This window comes from Daphnia pulex, chromosome 1 (genome assembly GCF_021134715.1).
Source record: "Daphnia pulex isolate KAP4 chromosome 1, ASM2113471v1".
NCBI lineage: Eukaryota > Metazoa > Arthropoda > Branchiopoda > Diplostraca > Daphniidae > Daphnia > Daphnia pulex.
The window spans coordinates 4174966-4198590 of record NC_060017.1 but is presented as its reverse complement, the minus strand read 5'-3'; the positions used below and the strand labels follow the sequence as shown (position 1 = coordinate 4198590).

At 39.4% G+C, this 23625-nt stretch overlaps 5 protein-coding genes and 1 long non-coding RNA gene across 7 annotated transcripts; 4 read left to right on the top strand and 2 right to left on the bottom strand.

The window, feature by feature from the left end:
• Positions 1–315: 315 nt before the first annotated feature.
• On the bottom strand, positions 316–3319 carry LOC124194465 (Y-box factor homolog). Its single transcript, XM_046588679.1, has 8 exons — positions 2863–3319; positions 2592–2655; positions 2432–2465; positions 2233–2370; positions 2037–2169; positions 1770–1978; positions 1423–1704; positions 316–1357 (listed from the first exon to the last, which is right to left on the bottom strand). The coding sequence occupies exons 1-8, from the start codon at positions 2921–2923 to the stop codon at positions 1310–1312; spliced, it is 969 nt and encodes a 322-aa protein (XP_046444635.1). The 5' UTR covers positions 2924–3319; the 3' UTR covers positions 316–1309.
• Positions 3305–4278, top strand: LOC124194479. Its single transcript, XR_006874825.1, has 3 exons — positions 3305–3396; positions 3457–3552; positions 3619–4278. It is a non-coding gene; the product is annotated as an uncharacterized LOC124194479 (long non-coding RNA).
• Positions 3927–16302, bottom strand: LOC124194438 (E3 ubiquitin-protein ligase UBR3-like). The gene is made up of 22 exons (XM_046588636.1): positions 16155–16302; positions 15935–16047; positions 15670–15852; positions 15447–15603; positions 15195–15380; positions 14997–15129; positions 14801–14930; positions 14607–14740; positions 14325–14553; positions 14084–14263; positions 13706–13932; positions 13413–13568; positions 9905–10086; positions 9703–9836; positions 9474–9616; positions 9215–9381; positions 8879–9137; positions 8376–8538; positions 5443–8306; positions 5233–5364; positions 5036–5175; positions 3927–4977 (listed from the first exon to the last, which is right to left on the bottom strand). The coding sequence occupies exons 2-22, from the start codon at positions 15969–15971 to the stop codon at positions 4860–4862; spliced, it is 6054 nt and encodes a 2017-aa protein (XP_046444592.1). The 5' UTR covers positions 15972–16047; positions 16155–16302; the 3' UTR covers positions 3927–4859.
• On the top strand, positions 10591–13395 carry LOC124194445. The gene is made up of 4 exons (XM_046588650.1): positions 10591–11561; positions 11642–11783; positions 11847–12025; positions 12097–13395. Exons 1-4 carry the CDS (start codon positions 10812–10814, stop codon positions 13219–13221), a joined length of 2196 nt encoding a protein of 731 aa, XP_046444606.1. The 5' UTR covers positions 10591–10811; the 3' UTR covers positions 13222–13395.
• Positions 16303–16602: 300 nt separating the features above from the next.
• Positions 16603–18584, top strand: LOC124194449 (lipoyltransferase 1, mitochondrial-like). Of its 2 annotated transcripts, none has more exons than XM_046588664.1 (6): positions 16603–17037; positions 17108–17202; positions 17275–17494; positions 17569–17626; positions 17694–17874; positions 17930–18575. In XM_046588664.1, the coding sequence occupies exons 1-6, from the start codon at positions 16790–16792 to the stop codon at positions 18250–18252; spliced, it is 1125 nt and encodes a 374-aa protein (XP_046444620.1). In that variant the 5' UTR covers positions 16603–16789; the 3' UTR covers positions 18253–18575. The 2 variants fall into 2 exon arrangements, with proteins under 2 accessions (XP_046444620.1, XP_046444624.1); XM_046588668.1 differs by having other exon boundaries at positions 16606–17019; positions 17930–18584.
• A 702-nt stretch (positions 18585–19286) lies between these two features.
• On the top strand, positions 19287–20871 carry LOC124194435 (zinc finger and BTB domain-containing protein 24-like). The gene is made up of 3 exons (XM_046588622.1): positions 19287–19448; positions 19555–19790; positions 19849–20871. The coding sequence occupies exons 2-3, from the start codon at positions 19558–19560 to the stop codon at positions 20750–20752; spliced, it is 1137 nt and encodes a 378-aa protein (XP_046444578.1). The 5' UTR covers positions 19287–19448; positions 19555–19557; the 3' UTR covers positions 20753–20871.
• The last annotated feature ends 2754 nt before the right edge of the window (positions 20872–23625 follow it).

The following is a 23625-nucleotide window of genomic DNA, read 5'->3' as shown; positions in this document are numbered from 1 at the left end:
GAGAAGTAAATGTACCATGAATTATAAACCTGATGGGACAACAGACAACGAATAAAATGACGCGTACTGTTCGATTGCCTTCACAACCGACCATATTCGACGTAAGTCTCATACTGAGTAATCCAGGGTAGATAAGATGTGTATTCCGTCCGGACCATCCCAATAACTGTTTGTTAACATACCTATTCTTTCACAAAATAAGGAATAAAGGTTTTAAATAAGAAGTTAATTATCATTTAAAATTAAATATGGAGAAATATTTTAAATTTAAATTAACACTTAAAAATAAGTATTAAAAAGTACAAAAACATGAACAAGTGTCTTTGCTGTTGTATTGACAAATCTTTAAGAGCGTTTCTTCAAGTACAGACTCAGGGATTCAGCAGTTGCCAATAGAGTAGCATGTGGATGAGGATAAGTTAGAATTAACTTTGGAGCGAAAAGTCAAGGTTTACGTGTCTGACTCATCGAAGCGGAAAAACTATTTTCCCACACAATGCAGTTGAACAAATCTACCAAAACACTTTGCTGTCAAAGCTTGAGGTTTCACAAAATCAAATTCAGATTTCAACCAACAGATTTATAGAATGAAAAAAAAAAGTGAGCGATTCGTCTCGAGGAACAGAAGTTTCATAGACGAACAATTGCCTCGATCTTGGTCAATTACTTAAATCCCGTTTAAATTTAAGAGCTGGTAAAGAAATTTAACATAAAAAATGGTCAAATAACAAAAAACGGCAGCACTTTCTTTAAGGCGCGCAAATTTTGTACTTAGTTAACTGACTAAATATTACATGTGGTTGCAGTAATTTTCCTATAACCCAAAATTATTGAAAACAGATTCAAAACTCGGGACAAAAAAAAACGGGATGGAAAAGTATTAAGACCGAGATCGAGCACAAAGGTTTGGCTACACATTTTCTGCACAAATGGTTCGTAATCAAGCACACGTGTTGACGAGAGCAATGCGGAGGGATGTAAAGCCATAGCTCAGGTCCTTTACACGATAATAAAGAAAAAAAAAATATCGTTTCGACCCGCTTACAACCGACGAATTTTCCAATCAAAATTAAATTAAGACAATTCCCTCTTGTTTTACGCTAGAGTTAACAATTCTAGTCATTATTTGTAATTTTAGGTGGAGAAGGACGACCAAGAAAAGAAACGCTAAGTGTCACCCAACAATGACGTCTTGGTATCGAGACAAAAACAAAATGTAGAGGAATAAGCCAGGGATGATTAAATTCCCGTCCGATTCCCCATCATTCCCCACCCTATGCGTACGCTCCCTTCTTGAGTCATCATGAATTTACGCGTTGCTCTCATTACTAGTGGCATTCATAGACTGCCCTTCAACCTGAAAATAAAAATTTTGTGTGTAAGTTATCTGCAGCTAAAAAAAAAGTTTCGTAAAATACTGACCTTTCCTTCAATTCCCTCTCCGGAGCGTGGTCTGGCACCACGGCTGCGTCCGCCACGTCGACCTCTGAAAGGACGTCCGCGATACCCCCCACGAATGTCGCCAGAGCCGTCTTCTTGAACTCCTTCGGATGATTCTTGTCCAACTCCTTGATCGGAACGTGCTCCACGTCCACGTCCGTAGTAGCCACGAGCGCGAGCGCGAGCCCGAGGACGACCACTTCCTCGGACACCATCACGAAGACCTCCACGAGAACCACGAGATTTGTTTTCTTCTCCACCCTCCTTTAACACAAAAAAATATTAGAATCTTACGTTTCGCACATAAGGGATAAAAAGAAATCATTTACTTGATCAGCATCGCCATCCATATGAGACTTGTCACCAGAAACTTCTTCGCCTTCTGTGTTCTTACGGGGACGATTAAAATATCGAGGACGGTAGCTTACTCCACGATAACGGCCACGGAAACGTCCACGAGAAGAACCTTCTCGTGGAGCATTTGATTCATCATTCTCTTCATCTCCCTCTCCGCGTTCTTCCGAATGATCTTTACCTTCTATAAAGTGGAAAGTTTTAAGAAAAATTCCTTTAACTTGAGATTTGCATTGTGTTACCCTCATCTCCTTCACGACGTGATCCTCTTGGCCTGCGTCGATACCCACTACCTAACCCACCAGTACCCCCAGCTCCACGTCTACGGTAGCCGTACCCACCAGGACCACGCCGATCGGCAGCATATGGAGAACCCTATGAAAGAAAAGAAAATTATACCAAGTGCTATTTAAAACACTCGAAATTTTGAATTATTACCTTTACTGGTTCACCTTCTGGCCCAGTAACATTAGCTGCTTCATGGCCCTTCTCACCAACAACCACATCAAACTCGACAATTTCTCCATCCCCAACACTTCTAACAGCTTTCCTGGGGTTGTTACGGGAAATGGCCGTCTGCAAGAAAAGTCAGCAATTATGTACTTGAGCATAAAAGACTTGATTAAAAAATAAATACCTGGTGGACAAAGATGTCTTCTTTGGTGTCATTGCTGAAAAAAAAAACATAATAAATTAATAAACTTTGTCTCGGAAGTTCTAAATTTCCATAAATATCTTAAATGCAGGATCATGAAAACATATAATTTTTCCAAAAGGATTATAAACTTTTTTTTTACCGATTGATGAAGCCATATCCACTCTTCACATTGAACCATTTGACCACGCCCGTCACTTTGGTAGCTGAAAAAGAAAGATAAATTATTATTACTAACCCAACTAAAGAAAATCGTCAAGCCGAAAAACAAAACACTATTGCAAGCTATTGGCATAGCATCGTCATGGCGGCTATCGTAAACCGAAGCGTCCTCCATGATGTGTTCGCACCACGCCGGTGCGGGCCATTTTATTTTTATGAAATCACAATTACTTAATTCTACAATGTCTTACCAATGACTTGCTTTTCCGGGGCAGCCTTCTGCTGTTCGGGCTGGTTTTCCGGGTCGGCCATGATGTTTAAATTGGCTAAAGATGGTAAAAGGACCCACACTCCTTGATGGTAGCACTGCACGCCCTTCCTTTTGATCTATCAGTCGTTCTTCTGTTTCTGCAGACGCTCTACAGTGGTGCCACTTCTGCAGAAGTCCACGCTAACTCACTAGCATCAAAACTATCGATAGATAGTGCAATTCTAATGCGCGATTCGGCGATAGTATAAAGCATTCTTTTTTGTATCTTATTCATTTCTTGAAATATTATCAAAAGTTTCGAAGCATTCTAAGATTTATGATTGATTTTTCATTTACCGATTACGAATTCTACGTACATTTATTTTTATCTTGAAATAACAAAATTTGGTTTTTCCTAGACTGGCAAGATAAACCTAAAGACAGGCCAAGTTAGGTTTTTACTACAATTGAAAATGAAGTCTTAAATCTATTGAAGTAAAATTTAGAATTACTATAATTTTGAAAGAAGTTGAATGTAAGTTTCCGTATTTTTTCTCTCCACTATTTCTTTATTTTATTGCTTTTATTATTTCAGCATGATGAAGTACATAAAGGGCGACAAAGGGAAGTAACGGCCTAACGGGGGTACTCTTTTTCCATTGGATGGATTGGAAAGCCTGTTATACGCTTGGTGAGCTCTAGAGATGGCGTTTCGGCTTCGGTTCAAAATTAGATTATTTTTTTTTTCATATTTTAGGAAGCAAAGGCACGCCCCAAGCCCAAGGTGAAAAGGCACAATATATTCAAATTCAATTATGTTTTGTTCAAATTTTTTTTTATCATTTTAATAATATCATATATCATAATGGTTAAAGTAATGCTGATGGCAAACTGCTTAGAAATGCACAGATTACGCAATTCACTAAGGGTTTTGTAATATTTATATTTCTATGACACAAATTTTACTTTCTAGTGCAAGAATCTTCCCTGATTAAAATAAGAAATGAATTAAGTTCTTATAACTAAACTGTTATTTAACTAGAACAATAAAATTACACTCATCACTTGAAATCGTCAAATTCTTTATTGATATTGAATTCGAACGACAAACCTTTTAAGGAACACTGTACGTCAAAAGCGAATATAAGCATGATAATTGAGAAATTTAACAAAAGACTTGGTGGCAGATGCCAAACTGCAATCGCATCGTAGCTAGTTTCTGTTATCCTCACGTGTTGGTGTGTGTGATACATGATACATTATAATGCCAAGGTATTCGCAGGGCAATACTTGTTTGTTTGTTTTTTTTTTTTACTTAATTACAATTTTCCATTTTTACATTCATCGGCGAGGAAATGGGAAATATTACCAATAACATTCCAGTGTCTTATTATATAGCGTGTAAAATAGAATGAGGGAGAAAAAAAGATCAACGCAATAGTGGCTAAAACAAATTTTTCTTAGGTTTTTTTCGTAAAATAGGGCTGTTTCATACGTCACCTCATTTCACATTCTTTCCTCAACAAAAAATGCCGAGTTGAATCATTTAAAATTGGATAGTGTACTTTGAAGAAATTTTATGGACGATCAAGGCAAAAACATTGCAAAAGAAACCTTCGGCTGAGAAGTTAATGTTAAAGGCACAAAAGGTCTGATTTCACTTGATGAAGGTTGTAATGAAAATGACACATCGATGCTCAACTGATTACTCAATATTTTCGAACTGTGCGCAAGCTAATTAGTCTCATACATCTTTACAGCAAAAGAAGAAAAAGAAAAAAACTTAAGATTGAAAAACCAAAGAAAAAATAAGCTCAGCAACAAACGTTTACAGAATAAATTAGGGTATAAATGAAATTGTATCTACAGTACAAGTGATTTTCAATTATATTATTAAAAGTTAAATGAAGAAAAACTCACTCAGTGCATCAGTAAGTGTCCGCAACAGTGTATCATGAGAGATTCCGACGTTTTCAGTGAAGTGAAACTAATTTTACTTTACAATACATCGCGGTGCCAAATCCATTTCTTGCTGGTGTGATCAAACCGATGGGATAACCATTGGCTTTGTAGCAATGCGTAACGTTCCTTACTTAAATACAACGGTTTTCCACGCCTAAAAGTTAAATTATGTGTAAGGTTTAGTTTTCTCTACAACATTAAAATAAAAATACTTAAGCTCGCGATCTTCTTCTCCAAAAGCGTCAAGGTAAACGGATCCCCAAAGACAAGCTCGTTTTCCGCGGATCACAATAATAGTTGAGCTATTAATAGCAAGAAAGATGGCTGTTCCAGCCCCACAGTCAATCGAATGCTGTAAACAAAATAGATTAGAAAAGTTTACAATTGTTTGTTTTACTAGCATCTATACCTGCACAGCTTCGTGAATATTTTCTTCTTTGCAACAGTTTTCTCGAAGACAGACAAGAGCTCCGCACACTAGACACAGACTAGGTTCCTTTGGAACGGAGTTGCATTGTGGACAAGATTTGTGATGATAAAACTAGATTTAAAAAATATTTAAATATTATTAAAAATAGACCCTTTGGCTAAAAAAGTATCTCATTAAAACAAATAATACCTTGAAAAGTGTATCATACGAATTAGGAAGTGTCAAAAGTCGCGGACCTCTCCATTCACGATGCTGCATTAGAAGATCTTTGGCTGCCAATAAATTCCTGGAGTTTCCGAGGAATTTGCGGAGTTCGTGGCACCAATGGCCAATAATAGCATTGGGCGCCAGACAGGAATCAAATTTCATTTCATAGCTGATGTTCAAGTACGAACAAAGTTCGACGAACTCTTCGTGATCAGTGTGACTGATCCCGGAAGAAGGAAGTGCGTCGCCGAATAAGTGAAACTGCAATAACGATGCTATGCGAAGAAAATGCAAAGCCATTTTGTACAAAGGCTGATGAATATCACCCTCAACATTCAACATCTTATTTTCGTTGAACCCGATGTCGATGTCGTCCTCCCTGTAAAGATGGGCATCTTCCATGTTGCTAATCACAAACGACATTAGAGCTGCAATATTCCAATCGCTCAGAGACACCGTCTTGTAAAGCGCCCGCTTTTTCTCGCCCAAACGGCAACTCAGCTGCACAATTATTTGAACCATGGTAAGATTGAAAAAGCGCTGCAGTAGGCAAACGAAATGCCGTTGCTCCAGCGGAAGAGGAAGAATCAACACCATCTGGATGAGAAGACAAGGAACATCCTGAATCAGCAGAGGGACTTCCATTTCAGAGGTGTTGGCTAAACTGCGGCTGAAGGATTCACCGATATCAAGTCCAGCTGTCCGTGACCAAATATGCTGGTGCGTTCTGGTGCTAAGTATTTTGCTATGGGTGGCCAAAACGTGAAGCAAAGGAAGTAAACAGGATCGTTTCGGCAAAAGGGACCAAGGGGAAGTTGAGTGAGACATGGCTTGAGACGACGATCCCATGCTGGATCCGCTGGGGGTCGGTGAAGAGGAGAAGCGCAGCTCTAAACCGGGGCTAATCCAACTAGCACTCGATGTTCCAGGCGTGGGGCTCGACTCGCCAATAGCTTGACCGTGCATGCTAGAAGATACGTTCGAAACTGAGGAACAGTTGACTCCAGAGGAACCCATGGTTAACCCCGAACTTTGGATAATCGAGTCGTTTCTTTGCATCAGCTCGATCTCGAGATTAGTTCTCGCTATCGACTGGACAAACAGGAAGAGACTAGCTGGACTAGGGGTTGAGGTGATTTGTCTAAAGCGCGGAAATGTCGCATTGGTCATGTCTTCCATGACGCGTCCCATGGCTTCCATCAGGTTTGAACCGAGGTGCGGCGATATAGCAGGTTCAGCGCCCAACATGTTCTTCACTTCTTCGCTGGCTTGGTTGAGGCAAGGCACCATCCTAGTCGCTTCGTTGGATCGCCCTCCCTTGGCGCCATACAATTTGGTAGCTATAGGTAGAGCCGAGTTGGCCAGCTGTCGGCAAAGCGGACAAGAATACTCGCCCCTCTCAACATTGAGACTCTGCTGTCTTTGCTGCGACCGCAGAGATTGCAAGTACTGCTTGTGACAATCCAGATGCAAATAATGGCCGCACGTGTGAACGTAGACACCGCCTTCGTAGCCGATGTTGAGTGAGGTGAGCCACGAGCTTTCGTCAAAGTGCTGGCGCAAGTTCTCCACCCTTCGGTTCATTTCGACGTGAAGGGAATCCACTTTGTCCAAGTTGAACCGATCTTCCTCACAGACGGGCAACGCGAGGCTGGATCCGCTTGGCCAGTAACGCTTGTGAGCCAGCACGCTTGTAGCTTGAAGCAATACGACCAGGCACATGGGTCGATCAGAGGTGCTGGGCGAAGCTTGGTTGCAAATGACACAGTCGTATTCTTCTAAATTGTGCTCTTCGTTCGATGCTGAATACGTAGAATGAGCAGAGGAGGGATCAGCTGCTGAAGCAGGGTTTGAAATTAAATTTGCCAATCCCGATCCTTGATAGGTGGTGGTTTCGGCAGATGGGGTAATAGTGGAGGTAGGACCCACCGAGTTCGCTTCCAAGTCCATCTCCACATCTTCGGCAGCCATAGCTTGCTGCATAAATTGTTTCTGCTTCGTCGCAAATTCCTGTAGTAGACGCTGTTGCCTTTCCTTAATCTTCCTCTTCTTCTCTTTCTCTCTCAATTCATCGGCAGTTTCACTAGGCAAGGAGTCCTCAGCCGTGCGAGGCGGCCATAGCGTTTGCTTTGTCGAAATGATCGATTGCCTGACTCGAAGATCCGTCCGGCTGAGTTTATCGAGCACTTTGCCAATCCAAAATGAGCTGTTGCCAATCCTTCCGTCCTCCTCGGCAGTTGCACCCGATTCGGAAGCAATATCAGATCCTTGATTTGAGTTGTCTGGAAGACGATAGCTATCACTATGTCCGTTGAAAGACGAGTGCAGCCGCAATAAAAGGGAGACGATGGATTCCCGGACGCACAAACGTTCCCGCTGATTGTCACTCTCCGTCACTTCTTCGTATTGGATGGTGCCAGGGGAAGCATCGGAAAGGTTTGAATCAACTGAAATCTGGCTGGTATACTTGGTGACTTCGTTACCGGAAGTGATGGCGCGGATATTTGGATATGCTAGCTGAGGCAGCGTCGGGGTCGGTGAAATAGCTCCAGCTATCACCATACTCGCCTGGCCAACGGCAGATAAAGCGGGCATGACACGAAAATGAGACGAGGTGCCTATTCGGCTTGGATTGCGGTACACTGAAACAGTGGCCATGTCGGAGGACGTTCCTGGTCTGCTGGAAACAACCGGTACCAATGCCTGGGAGTCCGTCTCGGGCAATGCGAGCAAAATATTTGCCCCGGAGACTTCAGGAACATCCAAATCCATGTCCTGATCACTTGACTCTCCTTCTGAAGTTGAAGAAGTAGAAGAAGCTGAAGATTCCAAATCAAGTTCGGCAGCTGGAAACGAATATCAAAGTAGCGATGCTTAATTTAGTTTCAATATTTAGCAAATGAGCATTACTTTACCTTCGGTGCTGTTGACAGTAACCGCTGTTGAGGTAGTTAAAGTCACATTGTTAACAACCGTGATCACATTTTCTGCCAAACTGTCCGTTGAGAACCAATCATTAAGCTGGAGGTCAATGCGGTCATCGGGTAAATGGATGATTGGTTCACGAATGCAAACCTCCTGTGACACAATTGCAAATTAATTTTCGACATCAATTCATGTAAGTGCAAATTTCATTAGTTGGAGAGACATTAAAATGAGTTTAGGGAATTAAAAGAGTAATTGTGGTTAATTTTCATGCTATCGTTCGTGTTGGATATGGGTTTGTTAACAAAACGTTATTCATTAACTTTATTACTATCAGTGATAGTAATAATTGATTAATTGATTAATAGTTTTAATTAATTGATTAACAATAAATATTAGTGATAGACTATCACTAATCCGTGTATAGTTACTGGTCAGAGATTGATTTTTCCAAGTACTTCAGTTGATCATTTTCTAAGTATTTATAACTCACGTTTCCTTGTGTTTTCGACTGGTGGACCAAAGACACCGCCATATCTAGTAGATAGATGACCAGAGCTAAAGATTGCTCGCTCACGAGTGACGGGGAATGGGTTGCTTTGTACAACAAAACAAACAAGATGGCATGGAAAGTCCTCGATAAGAGAACTTTGCGAGGGTCTTCGTAATTTAGATGTGTGGCGATGGGTAGTCGAAACGGAGGCCATAGAGTTCCAGACGAATAATTCGGATATTTGCCACTTTGCCGGACACTAAGAGCAATTTTTAAATCAAATTAGAGGGCGTTTCAAATTAGCGAACATGAAAACATTGATAGAAAATCCTTTACTATTGAGTAAATCGATCCATTGAAGTCTGAAAATCTCTTCGGTGCACAGCCCGCAGCAGTACGTATACGGGATCGTATAATTGTTCCCAGACGACAGCTTTCGGTACATACATTCCCTGCTGCATTGATCCACTAGCTTCGAAATTGGGAGCCTTGTAATCAGCGACCTAGAAAAAAAATCCCGCGACAACGTTTTATAGCTTCAGTAAATTAACAAATGCATATGGCAAAAGGTTCAGCTTCAAGTTGGAATAAATACCTGAGCAAGAATTGCGTCAAAATCTTTGTTTTGGGGTGCCCCGCATTTTTCGGGTAGCAATTCCATGAGCTGGCTATGCGTGCGGTCACTCATACACAACAGCGATACCATTTCTAATCGATCAAGATCAGATTCATTTGCACCTGAAAAAATTCATGAAAATACGTTGTAAGAAAACTGGCGTTCGCAACTTGTGACAATATAACATTCAGTAATGGGTTTTTTTTACCGATGTTGGTCCTGATAGACATGAGGCTAGCAATAAACGTTAGGCAGCTTTCTAGCATAGTGGATTCTTGTTCTCCTTCTAGAAAATTCGATTTCAGCAGAGGATTCATGGAAAGAAGCTCCATGACGTGAAATCTGAAACGACAAAGACATAATAATTAAAGCAAAACGACGGAAAACATGATTTTAGTTGTCCAACTTACCTCTCGAAAATTGTTGGTAAGACTAAGGTGGGTGACAACTGTGTTGCGCAAATTTGAAGGAGATAAATATCCGCATCCACCATCGAGTTGCCAAAATGACACTGGATGTAAGACATCGCTTGTCCCTTGATTTGCAATCCATTTCGTACCCACAAACCAGAAAGAATTTCATAGAAAGCAGCCTATAAAAAAAATTACAAAATGTTATTACTTTATAGAAAATAGAACAAGCAAATTTATTAAAATTAATTTAGTCTGAAATAAGTTAAGAATAAACGGTTGAACCAGTTTGCTCAATCGGCATTGGTTGGTTACGTAATGAAGCGAAAATAAATAAATATTTATATTTTTCATCTCTAGTAGAATTTGAATTTTCAGTAAATCTTTTGAAATACTAATTAAAATAGTTAAAGAAGAAAACTGGACGATTGCATCGACTAAATCCGTTATTGCTAGGGCCATTTTGTTTTTTGAACAGCCTTCATATAATTTTCAGAATTTTGGTTTTATTCATAACAAAGTTTAGGGACGACGAAAGAATACGGCAATAACAGGAAGGGCAGATCTCAGATGGAAGCAGCAGTTCGACTTACTCCCCCCTTCATCGTCAAGGCCTTAACAATTCCCTCTGGCGACCATCTCTGCACCACCTCCTCCCTCAGCCCCCCAAAGACTCTCTTCTGGTACAACTGTTAATGTAGATAAACTCCCAGTCGCCAGCACTACCCCGCTCCAGGCTAGATGTGCATGTCAAAACTACATGAACCACTTGAACCAGCGCAGCCAGGATCAAACCGAGTCGAGTTCTCCGTAACGCACGACTCTTCATCTGTTTGGGCAGAAGAGGGGTTGCCACAATCTGTTAGTGCTCCTTTGTTTAAGCTGTACGTTCGTCAAAAGTGAGACGATGAAGCCGTTAATCAATAACAAGTTACTCGGTTCCTGTTTACTACTTTTGGTGTGTTTGCAACCCGCCTGGTCAGCCATCGTGGCACACGAAAAAGTCAGAGAATTGATTCATCAAGCTCGAGTTTTCATCAACTCGACATTAAACGATGAAGAACTGCGTTTGTTCGAACTAGAAGGAGACAAAGAAGAAGTGCCAACAGAGTTCGCTCAGCCGTTGTCGTTGCAAATTGCAGTCATGCACGTAACAGATGCCTTGAATCGAGAGATGAATTTACCAAAGTGGCAGGCCATGCTGCGAGCTCTTGGTGGTGACCGTGAAATTCTCAAACGATTCGCGGAAATGCGACCTCACTTTGCCTCACTGGAAAAGAGACTCAACCAAGGACAAGATGGAGGTATCGAAGAGCAACTCAACGAGCTGGCTGCTCTAAACACATCGATGACAACGTGGACTCGTATCTGGCCGCAATTGCAAACATTGATACACACAGTCGGTAATCTACACGACTGGTTCGACCGCTACCAACGTAACGCTGCTGTCGTCAACGAACGCACTTTGCGCGACTACGCTGACACCGTTCATAGCACGGATGGGCTAACCATTGGTCAAGCTTTGATTTCAATCCACAAGGCTGTCTGCCCGTTCAGCATGGACGACGCCTACGACGATTACACGGAAAGCGAAAATAACAGCACAGATATCTGTCGCGGAGGAGTTCTGGAGACTTTGCAAACAGCTTTGACTCGGGTTCGAATGTTCAGTATTTTTACCATGTCAAGAGCGGTTTCAAACTAACCAAGGATTTGTTTATATTTTGAAATCAACAGGCCAACGATAGCTTTATCTGCTCTTTGCCCAAATCTACGCACCAACTCGTCTATGACCTTTATGCCCTTTTAACTTTGACTGACGCCAAGGGTTACGCAATGATGCAGTTCTCTTGGATGATTTTGCGTCTATACGGAAGAGGTACTTTTTAAGTCAAACAAACATAACCAGCGATTCTAAGCTGGATTTTTTGGGTTTTTCCAGGAAATAATGCCAATGAGACAGAACAAGCTCGAGTCGATTTCGAAAAGCGCATGACTGAAAAGGCTGAAGCTGCACAAAAAGTGTTATCACAGCTATCCACTTGGATGTGGAAATGCGATCCACCCATAAACGACCAGATAGAGAACGAAACCTACATTCGATTCAAAGAATTATTGCAAGTAAGACCATTGAGACGTGAAAAGTTAATAACTCCGCCTACTGATGCTTTCTTCTTTTTTTTTTCCCTCAGGGTTACGTTGTCAACGAGGTGGATCTCAACCAAGACAACACTTGCAAAGAGAGCTGCTCCGCTTACACAAATACCCAAGAAAAAGGTTGCTTCGATAAAAAATTTTGTGCTAGTTCACGCAGATGTTCCAGCGGCCGCATTTACAATTGCGGTTTCATCGAAGCCGATTCAAACATTTGCGTCAACAATTCGCCCGGAAGAAGGTACGATTGGATCCAATACAAGAGTGGGAAAGTAATCGGTCAAAAGTCGGAATGCAAGGCGCCCAGCAACAAGAATCACAAAGTCGATTCGTGGTGGCGCTTTCTCTACCACTGCTCCTACTGTATGTGCCTGTGTGATCAACCAGGGCTACAATCCGACCGCTACGTTAGCCTACAATCCGCAATGGCATCTACTTCCAGCAACCGACTAGTAACGGGAGTGCGGTTCGTAAAAATTAACCGCATTCTTCACATCCAAATACAAGAAGGCGAAGCCCTACCAAGAGGTTCAGTTAACGAATCAACGGTCCAATGGCTGCCTACACCGCCTCTCACTGTATTAAAGGGTCAAGAAGAATCGGTAGAAGATGGGCTTGGCTATGCCACTTTGCGCTATGAAGAACGAGCAATTGACCTGGATGATTTAGTTGCTCCGAAAGGGCACGTCGTTACTGGCTTGCGTTTCCGAAAACTGGGCGGACACTTGAATTTGGAAGTTCAAGCGTCGCCCATCGATTTTACGACTGGAGCAATTGACAACGAACGGGCCATTTGGTTATCCAACGACAACACTCCAGCCTCAGAATTAAATCCGCGTACAAAACTTGCTCTTTTGTCTCCTGATGTCCCCACTCGTTCCCTAAAGCCTTCAGTTCCAGATTCAGCTTCCGATCAGTTCGTTGAATTCCAGGTCTCATCATTGGAAAAGGACGTTTCTCAAAATACGGTGCCATTTATAGAATCAACTCCTGTAACTAATCAACCATCAACCTGGTTGACAGGAATCGGTATCTATCACAAAGGTCAGCCTGGATATGGTGGGTACATCGCTCTCCGCATCGCTACTCTCAACTTTTCGCATTACATGATTTTCCCATCAAAAGAATTCAATTATACATCCGCAGACGGCATTGTTAATTAAACGTCCGAATATCCAAATTAATTAATTTAGTTATTCTGTGGCGCTACTTGTTTTTTTCGTATGCCTACCATGCCTTATGCTTCTATTACTCCGCCATGTTCAAGTAAAACCATTTGAAATAAATACAGGACTCATGTCAATTTCAATTCCCGAGAAATAAAAGAGAAAACGTTACTTGTGCAACGACTTACTTGAATTCGAAGAGGATGCATCATAATTAACTGGAGAAGGCTTGCAGGTGGTAAGGCATCTTTCAAAAGTATTCCCTGTGCCCGAACAGCTTGACAAGTGAAAGCTGCAAGATAGCGATGGAGTGGGATGTGAAAGCTAACTTGATAGGGATCCGTCTGAAAGTAAAAAAGAAATTCGCGATATAATAATAAGTATGAAGATGGCTGTCATCGCTTTTCTTTACACGAATATTCGATTCACACACTGAATCTAGATTTGGGCATTAACCACAACAATGAAATAAACTTCTTGCCTGATCAGGAGATTTAAAGTTGATAGCTTCAAGCCACTCTTCTAATGCTGCTAAACAATGCTTTAACAACATTTTGGTGAGGTGAATGGAGCCTGTATCCCGCAGATGAATAGCCAATGCCCACATGGCAGAAGCAGGTGCTTCAAGTTCAGCTGAAAACGCAGCATAGTAAGTGTTTGGCTCGAATTCCACATGAGTACTCAACTCTCGCTGATTTACATTCATTCCTGTTCAAATTTAAAATAATATTACATATTACGTGAACACTAGAAACTCTTAAATTTTGATAATAATCAAAAAGAACTAAATACCCTACAAGTAGGATAAGTAGTAGTTCATTTAATTTAATTCACAAAATGAGAGTAAAATAATGTTTACCTTGAAACATGCTAAGAAATGAAAACCACATCTCCAAAAGACTGTCATCTGAGAGAAATAGGAGCGCCACTGGTCGATGAGACAACAAATTGCTTAAATCAGAAACGAGTGGCCAATAGCAGTGATCTCGCATAACATGCTTGGAACAATCAACCACAAAATGGAAGTTTTTCTTTGGATCTGTAAATTGTGAAATAAATTCATAAACGTCTGGAATTTACAAGATTTATGACAATATTACCTTGCAATGTACTAGGCACGAGAATTTTACTCATCATATCCCGCAATGAGACAACCATCACATGCAAGAGATGGAGTTCTTCCGCCATTTTTGTTGCCAATTCTTCATTGCTGAATAACTGAACACTAACATGTACAACACGATTGCTAAGTGTGTCGGGATCTGATGATCCCACCAACAGGCGGGATATCCGTGCATAATGTAACACAAAGGCACGTGTAAATGCTTCCTAAAATGTAAAAAATTAGTAATCGCATTTTCTATGAAGAATAACAAATTTACCTTATAATCGGGATCAGGTAACATATTCAAAAGAAGACATACTAGCTTTTGAGGAAATTCAAACTTCACAGTCCAAAACACTAGTTCTTCGAGAAAAGTACGATGAACAAGACTATCTTGAAGTGCAGGATATGCTGTGTACAACAATAAAAAGTTGAAGCAAAAGCTAATTTTTTTATTATTGGTTGTTATACCTTTATATTCATCTGGTGGTTCAGGACCTGGAAGACTTTCTAGAGACTTTTCATACATCCTTTGTGCCTCTTTCATAAACTGAGCATATTCTGAATCACCTGAAGGGACTTCAGTTAGCTGAGCATAAAGCTGTGTAAAGATACAATCACAGTACAAATGAATTGATTTTATTCAAAAAATAAAAATTGATCATACTTGTGGGCTAATTAGTGCTGATGTCATGACATGTCTCATAGCTGCTCCCATTCCACTATAGTCATGCAACATAGTGATGAAACAGTCTGCATCTTGAACAGATTGGAGTTGATCTTCCAAAATGTCTGGTATACTGGAAAAAAGATGAATATGTATAAACAGTCTGTGAACGCAGAGAAAGAATTAAACAATTCTTACCTGTGTGATCTCAAATGTTGAATCAATCGTAAAATAATTAGTGGCATTACAGCTTGAGAAACAGCAAGCAGTTCAGGTGGCAGAATGGGTTTCCCTACATGAGCATGGGGACCATGACGTTCACAAAAACCAGCTTCTTTCATGACACTAGTATCACCACAATCACATGCACCTCCAGCCTGTGACCTAGATTTTTGAAATAATTACTTAATGAAGGAAGTAATGGGAGTATAAAAATTTTAATGTACATACCTGAACATGTTGAAATCATGACCTTCATGATTTCCTTTTTGAAAACATTCAGCACATAGAGACATACATGGAGATATTCCACACGTCCTACACCGATAGGCAACAAAATTTGCTGTCCAAACTAGGCCACAAGTGGTCCCATTATCATATCTTCTCACTAAGACATAAAAAAACATGAACATATCTCAACTTTAATAATGGCACAACATGAGTATATATTTACCAATAGAAGCAAATTCCACAGGAGTTTTCCCACCAGCAATCAACCATTTTATCCAGTCAACTGTTTCCAACTCCTCAATGGGTTTTTGGGGATTAAGAAGTGTGCTAAGTAATTCTTTAAGATGCTGAGGATCAGTTGTTCTACTACACTCAGCTTGTATATACACTGCAGCTCCTCTTTTACCTGAAAAGAGGAGATAAAAATTAAGTTACATAAAACAGAGTTGACCTCAAAACAGGTGGAGATTGCAAGTTGGAATGATTACCTTTGCGCATTAAAATTTGAGATGATGGTGAATGCATTTTTGCAACTAATACTTGGATTTCTGAGCCTTGGTTATAAGTCTTAACGAAGATTTCGAAATCGTATTAAATCCATCTAAATAAAGGTAAATCAAGTAAGAGGCTACAACCAAGAACATGAGAAAGGGCCTAAGTTTTCTATTCTTGGTTTTCGATAAAATAAATATTCACTAGATTACATACGAGATTCTCCGACGAGATTTTCTGTCAAAACAAGGCAACGTAAATCAAAACGGAGAATCAATCATTATTTTAACAGAAATCCACAATTTCACAGGAATAAGCGAACTGAGAACGTAATCACTAATCAGCTGTAGTATTGAAACCAAAGGCCTTTCTTGTATCTCGCAACTTGCGAATCACACCTCTATGACGCCACCTTGTAACAGAAAAAGTAGATATATTCATTTCTACAGGTGCGATCCATGAAAAGTTTATGGAGGAATAAAATAAAAAAGGAACGAAAGAGAAAAGAAATTTAATTGTTTCTTTAATTTATGTACAAAGTAATTTACATTAAGCTGTTCCAAATATTACCCGTATTGCATTCCGTCGCTAGGTGACGCACGATGGGTAATACTGTCAGCACTAAGGTAGTTGCCAAAAAGGACAAACTGCAAAAACCTTGTGGGCCATACATTGTATACAGGATGTGACATGAACATGAACGCACCTGTTTAGATGGGGATGGGTTAATATTATTAGAAAACTGAAGTGCTGTCTTCTGCTGAGTACAAACAATCTTTAATGGATGTTTTAAATTTCTTTTTGAAAATATTCACATTTCCACTGAGTGCATACCAATAACAAATAGTACTATGACATATCTTCGTTATCGACAAATATGTTTTTTCCGGCAATTTCGTCAAGGGAAAACTATAATTTTGAGAAATATGAAACTTAGCACAATTGCAAGTCAGAGCTTTCACAATGATGTTTCAAAAAAACTGGTATTTGTTTCAAAAAGTACCAACATTTTTGAAAATCTAGCAATAGAAGATTGGTTGTACAAAAATTTTGATTTTGAAACACAGTCCCTCCTTTTCATGTGGGTGAATACTCCATGGTTTGTGATTAATTTACTTTATAAATACCTATGAAAATACTCTACAGTAATTAAATTGTACTTACAATAGTGTGGTTATTGGTAGACATCAAAATCCATGGGTGGAAGTAAATCTAAAAAACATGTCGGAAAATGGTGTTTTCTTGTCACGTCGAAATAGTGGAGGTGAATATACTGCATATTTAAAGATTGTTGTATTATATAATAAGTAATTACTATTCCTATTTACATTCACAGGTGGTACTGTATATCATGACACAGGAAATTTGAATTGCTCTTTTTTCTCATCTAGAGCTAGATATAACCGAAAGTCCAATCTTGAAAACATCTGCCAATCGATGAAGTGCAATTGGAATTTGGATCTAACAATTTCCCCAAGGGAAGATATCCTGCTCAATAGTTATAAAGTGTCTGGAACTGCATCCAAGCTTGGGCATAAGAATGCATATCATCATTGGTGTGAGATATTTCAAAATCACTTAGTCATGATCAACTAAATATTCTATAATGAGTATTTGGTAATTGTTATAGTACTCTTCTTGTTGATGTTGACTCAACAAAGCTTCACCACATGTTGAAGGTTGATCAGGTATTATACTAAGAAGTGTGCACTCATTTATATGAATCATAATTTATTTTTTATTTTGGTATTTTAGCTAGGAATAAAGAGTAATTCTACACCCAGTGTTCGGTCTCCAACTTTGAATCTGAAATCAATCTGTTCCCAGATTTCAGTTGATGAGATAATACAGGTCTTGGGAAATTACTACATAAGAAATTCTTCTTCACAATTTGAGGGTTTAAATTTTGTGGAGCCATCTGAAGAAAAATTCCCCGGTAATTTTAATACTCAGAATGATTTACGATATAACTTAATTCTATTGAATATTAGGCATAGACATGTTAAAACTGTCTTTTTCAAACTGGCATTGGACTTACGGGAAAACACCTTCGTTCGTTGTTTGTTGGCCATTAGGTGAGCAGTCGCCAGAACTAAGTATTGTGGTGCAAAATGGTCAAATAGAAAGGTTAGACTTTCAAAACATCACCATTGATAAAGAACATTCAAGAAAACTTAGTGAGCTGTTATTGAACCAAAAACTTGATAACAATTTGTATAATAAAATTTTAAGTAGCAATGTTTTTGAAAAAATGAATGATAACTGTGCAAAACTGAAGGAAATGTTATTACTTCTGTGTTTAACATCTGTTTGACAAACGTGAAATTTGAGTCATCATATATAAATGTGCAGTGAAATTAATTCCGCAAATTACAGTAGGGCTTTCGATAAATCAAAAATCTTGAATTTTTTTTTTAGTTAGTAGTAATTAAACATGTCTAAAAAAAGAATAGTTAAAATTATTCGTATCATGGTATTATTATTCGTATTTAAATAGAAAAGTCATCAGTCATGAAAATACCAAGTTCAGAGCTTTAAATTCAATTAATTGAACAAATTAAATCATATTAATCAGTTACACACTAACTTCCCTAAAAATAAGTTAATTTCGTTAACAAGGAGTTTTGCGACGGTACAAAAAAGACAGTCGGTTTAGCCATCCTAAATGCTACAAGTGATTTAATGATTAATGTGGAACTCTAAAAGAATTACACTAATAGAAAACCTCGTAAAGGATAACTGGGTTTTTTCTCTCGTTGTACGGGTTCGGCCAGACGTACAACATGCGACACATTTGCGAAAGGTCATCCATCTCAGTTTTTTCCATCCCTTCCCCCCCAACAAACGAAACTAAACGGGACAAAACTTTACCCCAAGAAAACATAAGAAAAAAGGCCTTGATCAAAAAATTATGTTTTTCAAGGTCAATTCAACCGATTTGTTCGTCGAAAACGGTAGACACACCAGTCATCATAACGAGGGCGGAAATATTCCAAGAAAATTACAAAACAATTACCCGAGAAAAGAAAAAAGAAATTTAAATAAATGAAATGAAAATCAAACCCCTAGAATCCCATTACGAATAATCGGAATCGGCAGTTAATCCGAACGTGTCTACTAACCATTTTTTTAAAAACAAAAAAGTTTTCTAAAACAACAAAAATTTTCTTAAAAATTATTCATATAACTTTTTGTTCGTCGTCTGACCTTTTTGGGGGGTCGTGTTGCTCCGTTTCTTGTCGAAAAAATGCAGAATCTCGTCGCAATTCTTTGGGGAGTAATGCAACTCGCAGGGGTAGGGTCACTATTTTGTAGAGTTGGGAATAATAGAGAGGAGGGAGGGCGAGGAAGGAGGAGAGTTGAAACTATACATTCAACGCTATCGAACGTTTCAAGACAGTCGCTCACAGTCTCTCGTAGCGCTTCCCAAAAGGATTTATTATCATTCTCTACTCCAGTTGATGTTGAACAAGTTCAAGTGTCTAGTTATTTAATTGCACGCCACTGCAGGTGAGCATTTTATAATTTAGTGGAATTTTTCATGTTGTCAATTATTGTTGAGACGAGTGAAACACGTGTTGCCTGTGAATCGCCAATAATAAGTTGTTTTCGATAGGTCATGGCCCAATCCGAGTTGCTAGAAGTTTATTTAAGAGAGGAAAGAAGTTCGATACAGGAGAAACGATTATTTGCCTGCACGTTATGCCCATACCGAACCGACAGGCGCAATAATTTGAAGCGTCACACGGCGACGATGCACGAACAGAGCACCGCCGTGCTCGAATGTTGTGGCAGTCGTTTTGCCAACAAGGCGGCACTGCGACATCACACGGCAGCCTATCATCGCCATGGGTAATTTCACACTCATTAACTTAATGCCTATTTATTTTAAAATGTTATCTCGATGCAGATACATTTGTACCATTTGTTCTCGAGTCTTTTGCCGTCGAGCTTTACTGCGACGCCATCACGCCGTCCATTCCGGTTTCAAAGAATTCACGTGCAGTCTCTGCGATTACGCCACTTCGCATAAAAGTAACCTGGAACGACACATGAAGATTCACGAAAGTGGCGACAAGTATTCCACTTCTTCGCCATCATCGTCTGGCCAACAACACGATCGCTCGTCTCCGGAAGATTTTTATCAAGCTGATGATTCGAGCAAATCTTTTTGCGTTCCTCCGCCATCGCGGGATCACAATCCTATTCTCGCCAGTCTACTCAGTCAACCGGCCAACGATGGAGAGGTGATGCAATGGATCTATCACTCTCCCTACGACGCTTATCCTTCTCAGATGTTTAATCCGCCAGTCAACACTGTAGGCGATCCGCCAGCCCAACAAGCTCGCCGATGGAGTTACGATTGCCAGGAAACGAAGTTTGAATCGTCGACAGTCGCTAGAGAAGTTCCTCTTCGTCACGCCATTGATGTCATACTCGGTATCAAAGAAGAATTGCCTAAAACACGGCCTGGCTTTCTTTACTGTACCGGACAGGATGTGAATGTGCCAACGTCGTCGTGTGTCGTTACCACCTCGTCTAATCACTGGTCGATTGGACATTTATCAGCCCTGCGCCAAAGTAACGAATCGCCAACGTTCGCCGATGCTAGTCAGAGTAGTCATGAACTTAATTCCGATATGGATTCATCCGTGTCGGATCACGCCTGTGCATCAGGACACAAACGCCCGTGGCAGATGGTTGATCTTTATCGTTCGTCTCTCAATCAGGAATCGTTGGAAGATGATTTCACGTACGTGCCCAAGAAGCTGCGCATGTCCAAGCGATATCAAACTGGCGCTCAAAGTCCTTAAATCAAGTTAAGTCTATAATTAATTCATGAACCTGTTTTTCCCCTTGATGCTTATTATGTTGCATCTCTAAAATTGTCTTTTGTTCTACAATGAAATAAAAAAAAATTGATTTTGTCGTTGATTTTCCCACTGCCATTTTCAAATTTCTACGTAGAAATTGAGTATTTCCAGGCACCAGTTCCGTTCTGAGAAATCCTTGGCTAACCAATGACCTTTCCGAGAAAATGTGACCAAGATGCGATTCTTTTTCTGAGCAAATCTTCTCTCTATTTTAGTCGGTAGGACGAATTCAATGAGAAGTAAAACTCGTGTGGTTCCTGGAAAAACCCTTTTGGGTGTCTGGGGAATACCCAGGCGGCAGATGGATATCGCCCTGTACCCAGTTGTGCCCAACTACTTTGGAGAAATATCAGGAGCCGATTTTGGTTATTTCTAGTTTGAAATTCTTACTTCAAATTTCACGTTTGTTAATGTTAACACGAATGAAACTGGCAAATTGTAATGACGTATTGCTCCGAGTGAAATATTTTTAAAAAAAGGGTTGATGACCGGAAGAGCTGACCTTGCGCGGTTTCTTTGAAAACGGGCTGGGCGAATAAATGAAGAGGAAGAGAGTATAGACTGGATGACCTCGCTCGCCATACAATTGCGTCTTCCGAGAAGTGAGAGAGACATGTGTTCCACATTAAAGGAGGAAGATAAAAATGCACAAGGTCAAGTATCACCACTCTCAGAAGAAACATGGTCATCTAAAGGTTTTTGCCACTACCTGCTACTGCTCATCCTTACAAGGACACTCGTCTTTTTCTTCAAGGTTGTTTCAGGACCTTGTTGGAAAACTTTTAGATAATCCGCACAACCCTCCGTTTAGACCTACTAGTGTGTCTATTAGCCAATTTCTTTGCTCAATTGGACAATTTATTTTTCTGCAGTAAACATCATAGAATCAACGCAAGTTAGCTATTTTTAAATAATTTGATTGACGTAAGTAGCTCGTAACTCCATTAGTTTAATTCGAATGGAAGACCTATTGCAGTTTTTACCTATTTTGCTTTAGCCTACTCAACTTTTAAACATGTAGTTTATTCAAATAGTCAAATTGTTATAGAATGTGTTGTTAAAGATGCGTCTGAAGAGGGTTTTCAGGTACAGATATTTAGATTAGTTAAGTGTGAATTGAATTAAAGAAAAATTAATTTTGGTGGTGGCGCCACTTTTGAAACGAAAAACGCGGGTCCTGTTAGCAAATAATTATCCAATAATTTAAAAGTTGGGATAAAGCTGATTCTCTTTAATCGAGTTCACTGCCTCTAAACTTGTTACGTAAACCCAACCCTAGTTACGCGGAATTTTGACTGGGCTTTGCCCTCTACAAATCGTAAAACGAAAATCTCAATTAACTTAATTAAAAGCTATACTTTCGAACCACCATCTAGTGGTAGTTTTTTCAACTTTATTTATTTTCTCCTTTTCTTGTTATACTGTTTGACCGGACACTCCTGTTCGCTAGTTAGAAAATTGAGCAACTGTAAAGGAGATTTTTAAATTTTCTTAAAACTAAATTTTGAGACGTTTCGTCATTCCTAGGGATATTTTGATGATTGAAAACGAGCGAGCAAATGATTTTAAATAATATTTGTACATTCGAAGTTTTTTTTTTTTTTTTTCGCCGTTGTTAATCAAACGTTCATTTCTAGCTGCTTACAGCCACCGGTTTCGTTTAAAATAGCATTCCAATGTGCGGTCGAGGTTCATGCACGTGTCACTACTTTTGGATATTTTAATCATTTTATTTTTAGAAATTAACCATTTGAATTCGCGCAGAAATAGCATCAGGACCACAGCTATTATTAGTTATACTCGCTAAGCATTAAGCAACTCTATTTTAGAAATGAATTTCGGTCGATGTTTCCTTTTCAATACGACGCAAAAGAACCGGCAATCCCTTTTGGGACTAAAAACTGGAACACAATCAGTGAATATTCTATAGCTTTGCACAATAATTGAGTGAAAACATCACGTAAATTCGCGTTTTTTCTCTAAATATCTCGAAGACTATATTTGGAACGACGTAAATAGTCCTATAGAGTATCTCCAGTTGTTCCTCATTAAATTGGTTTGATTTTCTTATTCGTCCAGTTTGCTGTAAAACGCATAATCAAGGATCGTTATTTTCTCTCAGGATCATCATTTTATGAGTTTTCATAATTTTACACCAGCTTTTGAAGTTGTAAAATTCTTAATATTCTTAATTGCAGTCATTTTCAGCTGAGCCAACCCTACTTTCTTTATCCCTACCCTTAAAAATAAAAAAGGGAATAAAAGAAAAGCGGCTTAGATTTCCAATCAGATGATTTGAGGTCTTTTCAAATTCAAAACTTTCTTCTCCTGCTGACCTCACGGCTAAAGGGTGTTTTTTTAAAAGTGAAATCCCTGCCTGATACCAATTTTTGATATTCATGGTGGTATGCGCTTAATGTACCGGAACTATGTTGCATCGTGACATGACCCAACGCCTCCGGTCAACGTCTGTTACCAACAGACGGACAAGAAATCTGACACCATTTTCGAATTAGAAAAAACTATCACGTTCAATTGTCATAGCTACGTTATCGCATAAAATTTAATGAATGTTACATCATAATAATCATGGGAGAATACAGTACAAACCTCTATTTATTGCGCCTGTGTGATTGAATTCGATTGAATAGCGCTATAAGGCGCAAGTTGATTATTAGTTATAAAAGCTGTGCCCTAATTTTAACATTGGCTATTTGAATACGGTCTAGAAAAAGGAAAGTTCCGTTATATAAGTTAGAAAGCTTGTCAGATGTGCTTTGAACAAGATCTCCAGACATGGAAACTATTCAGAA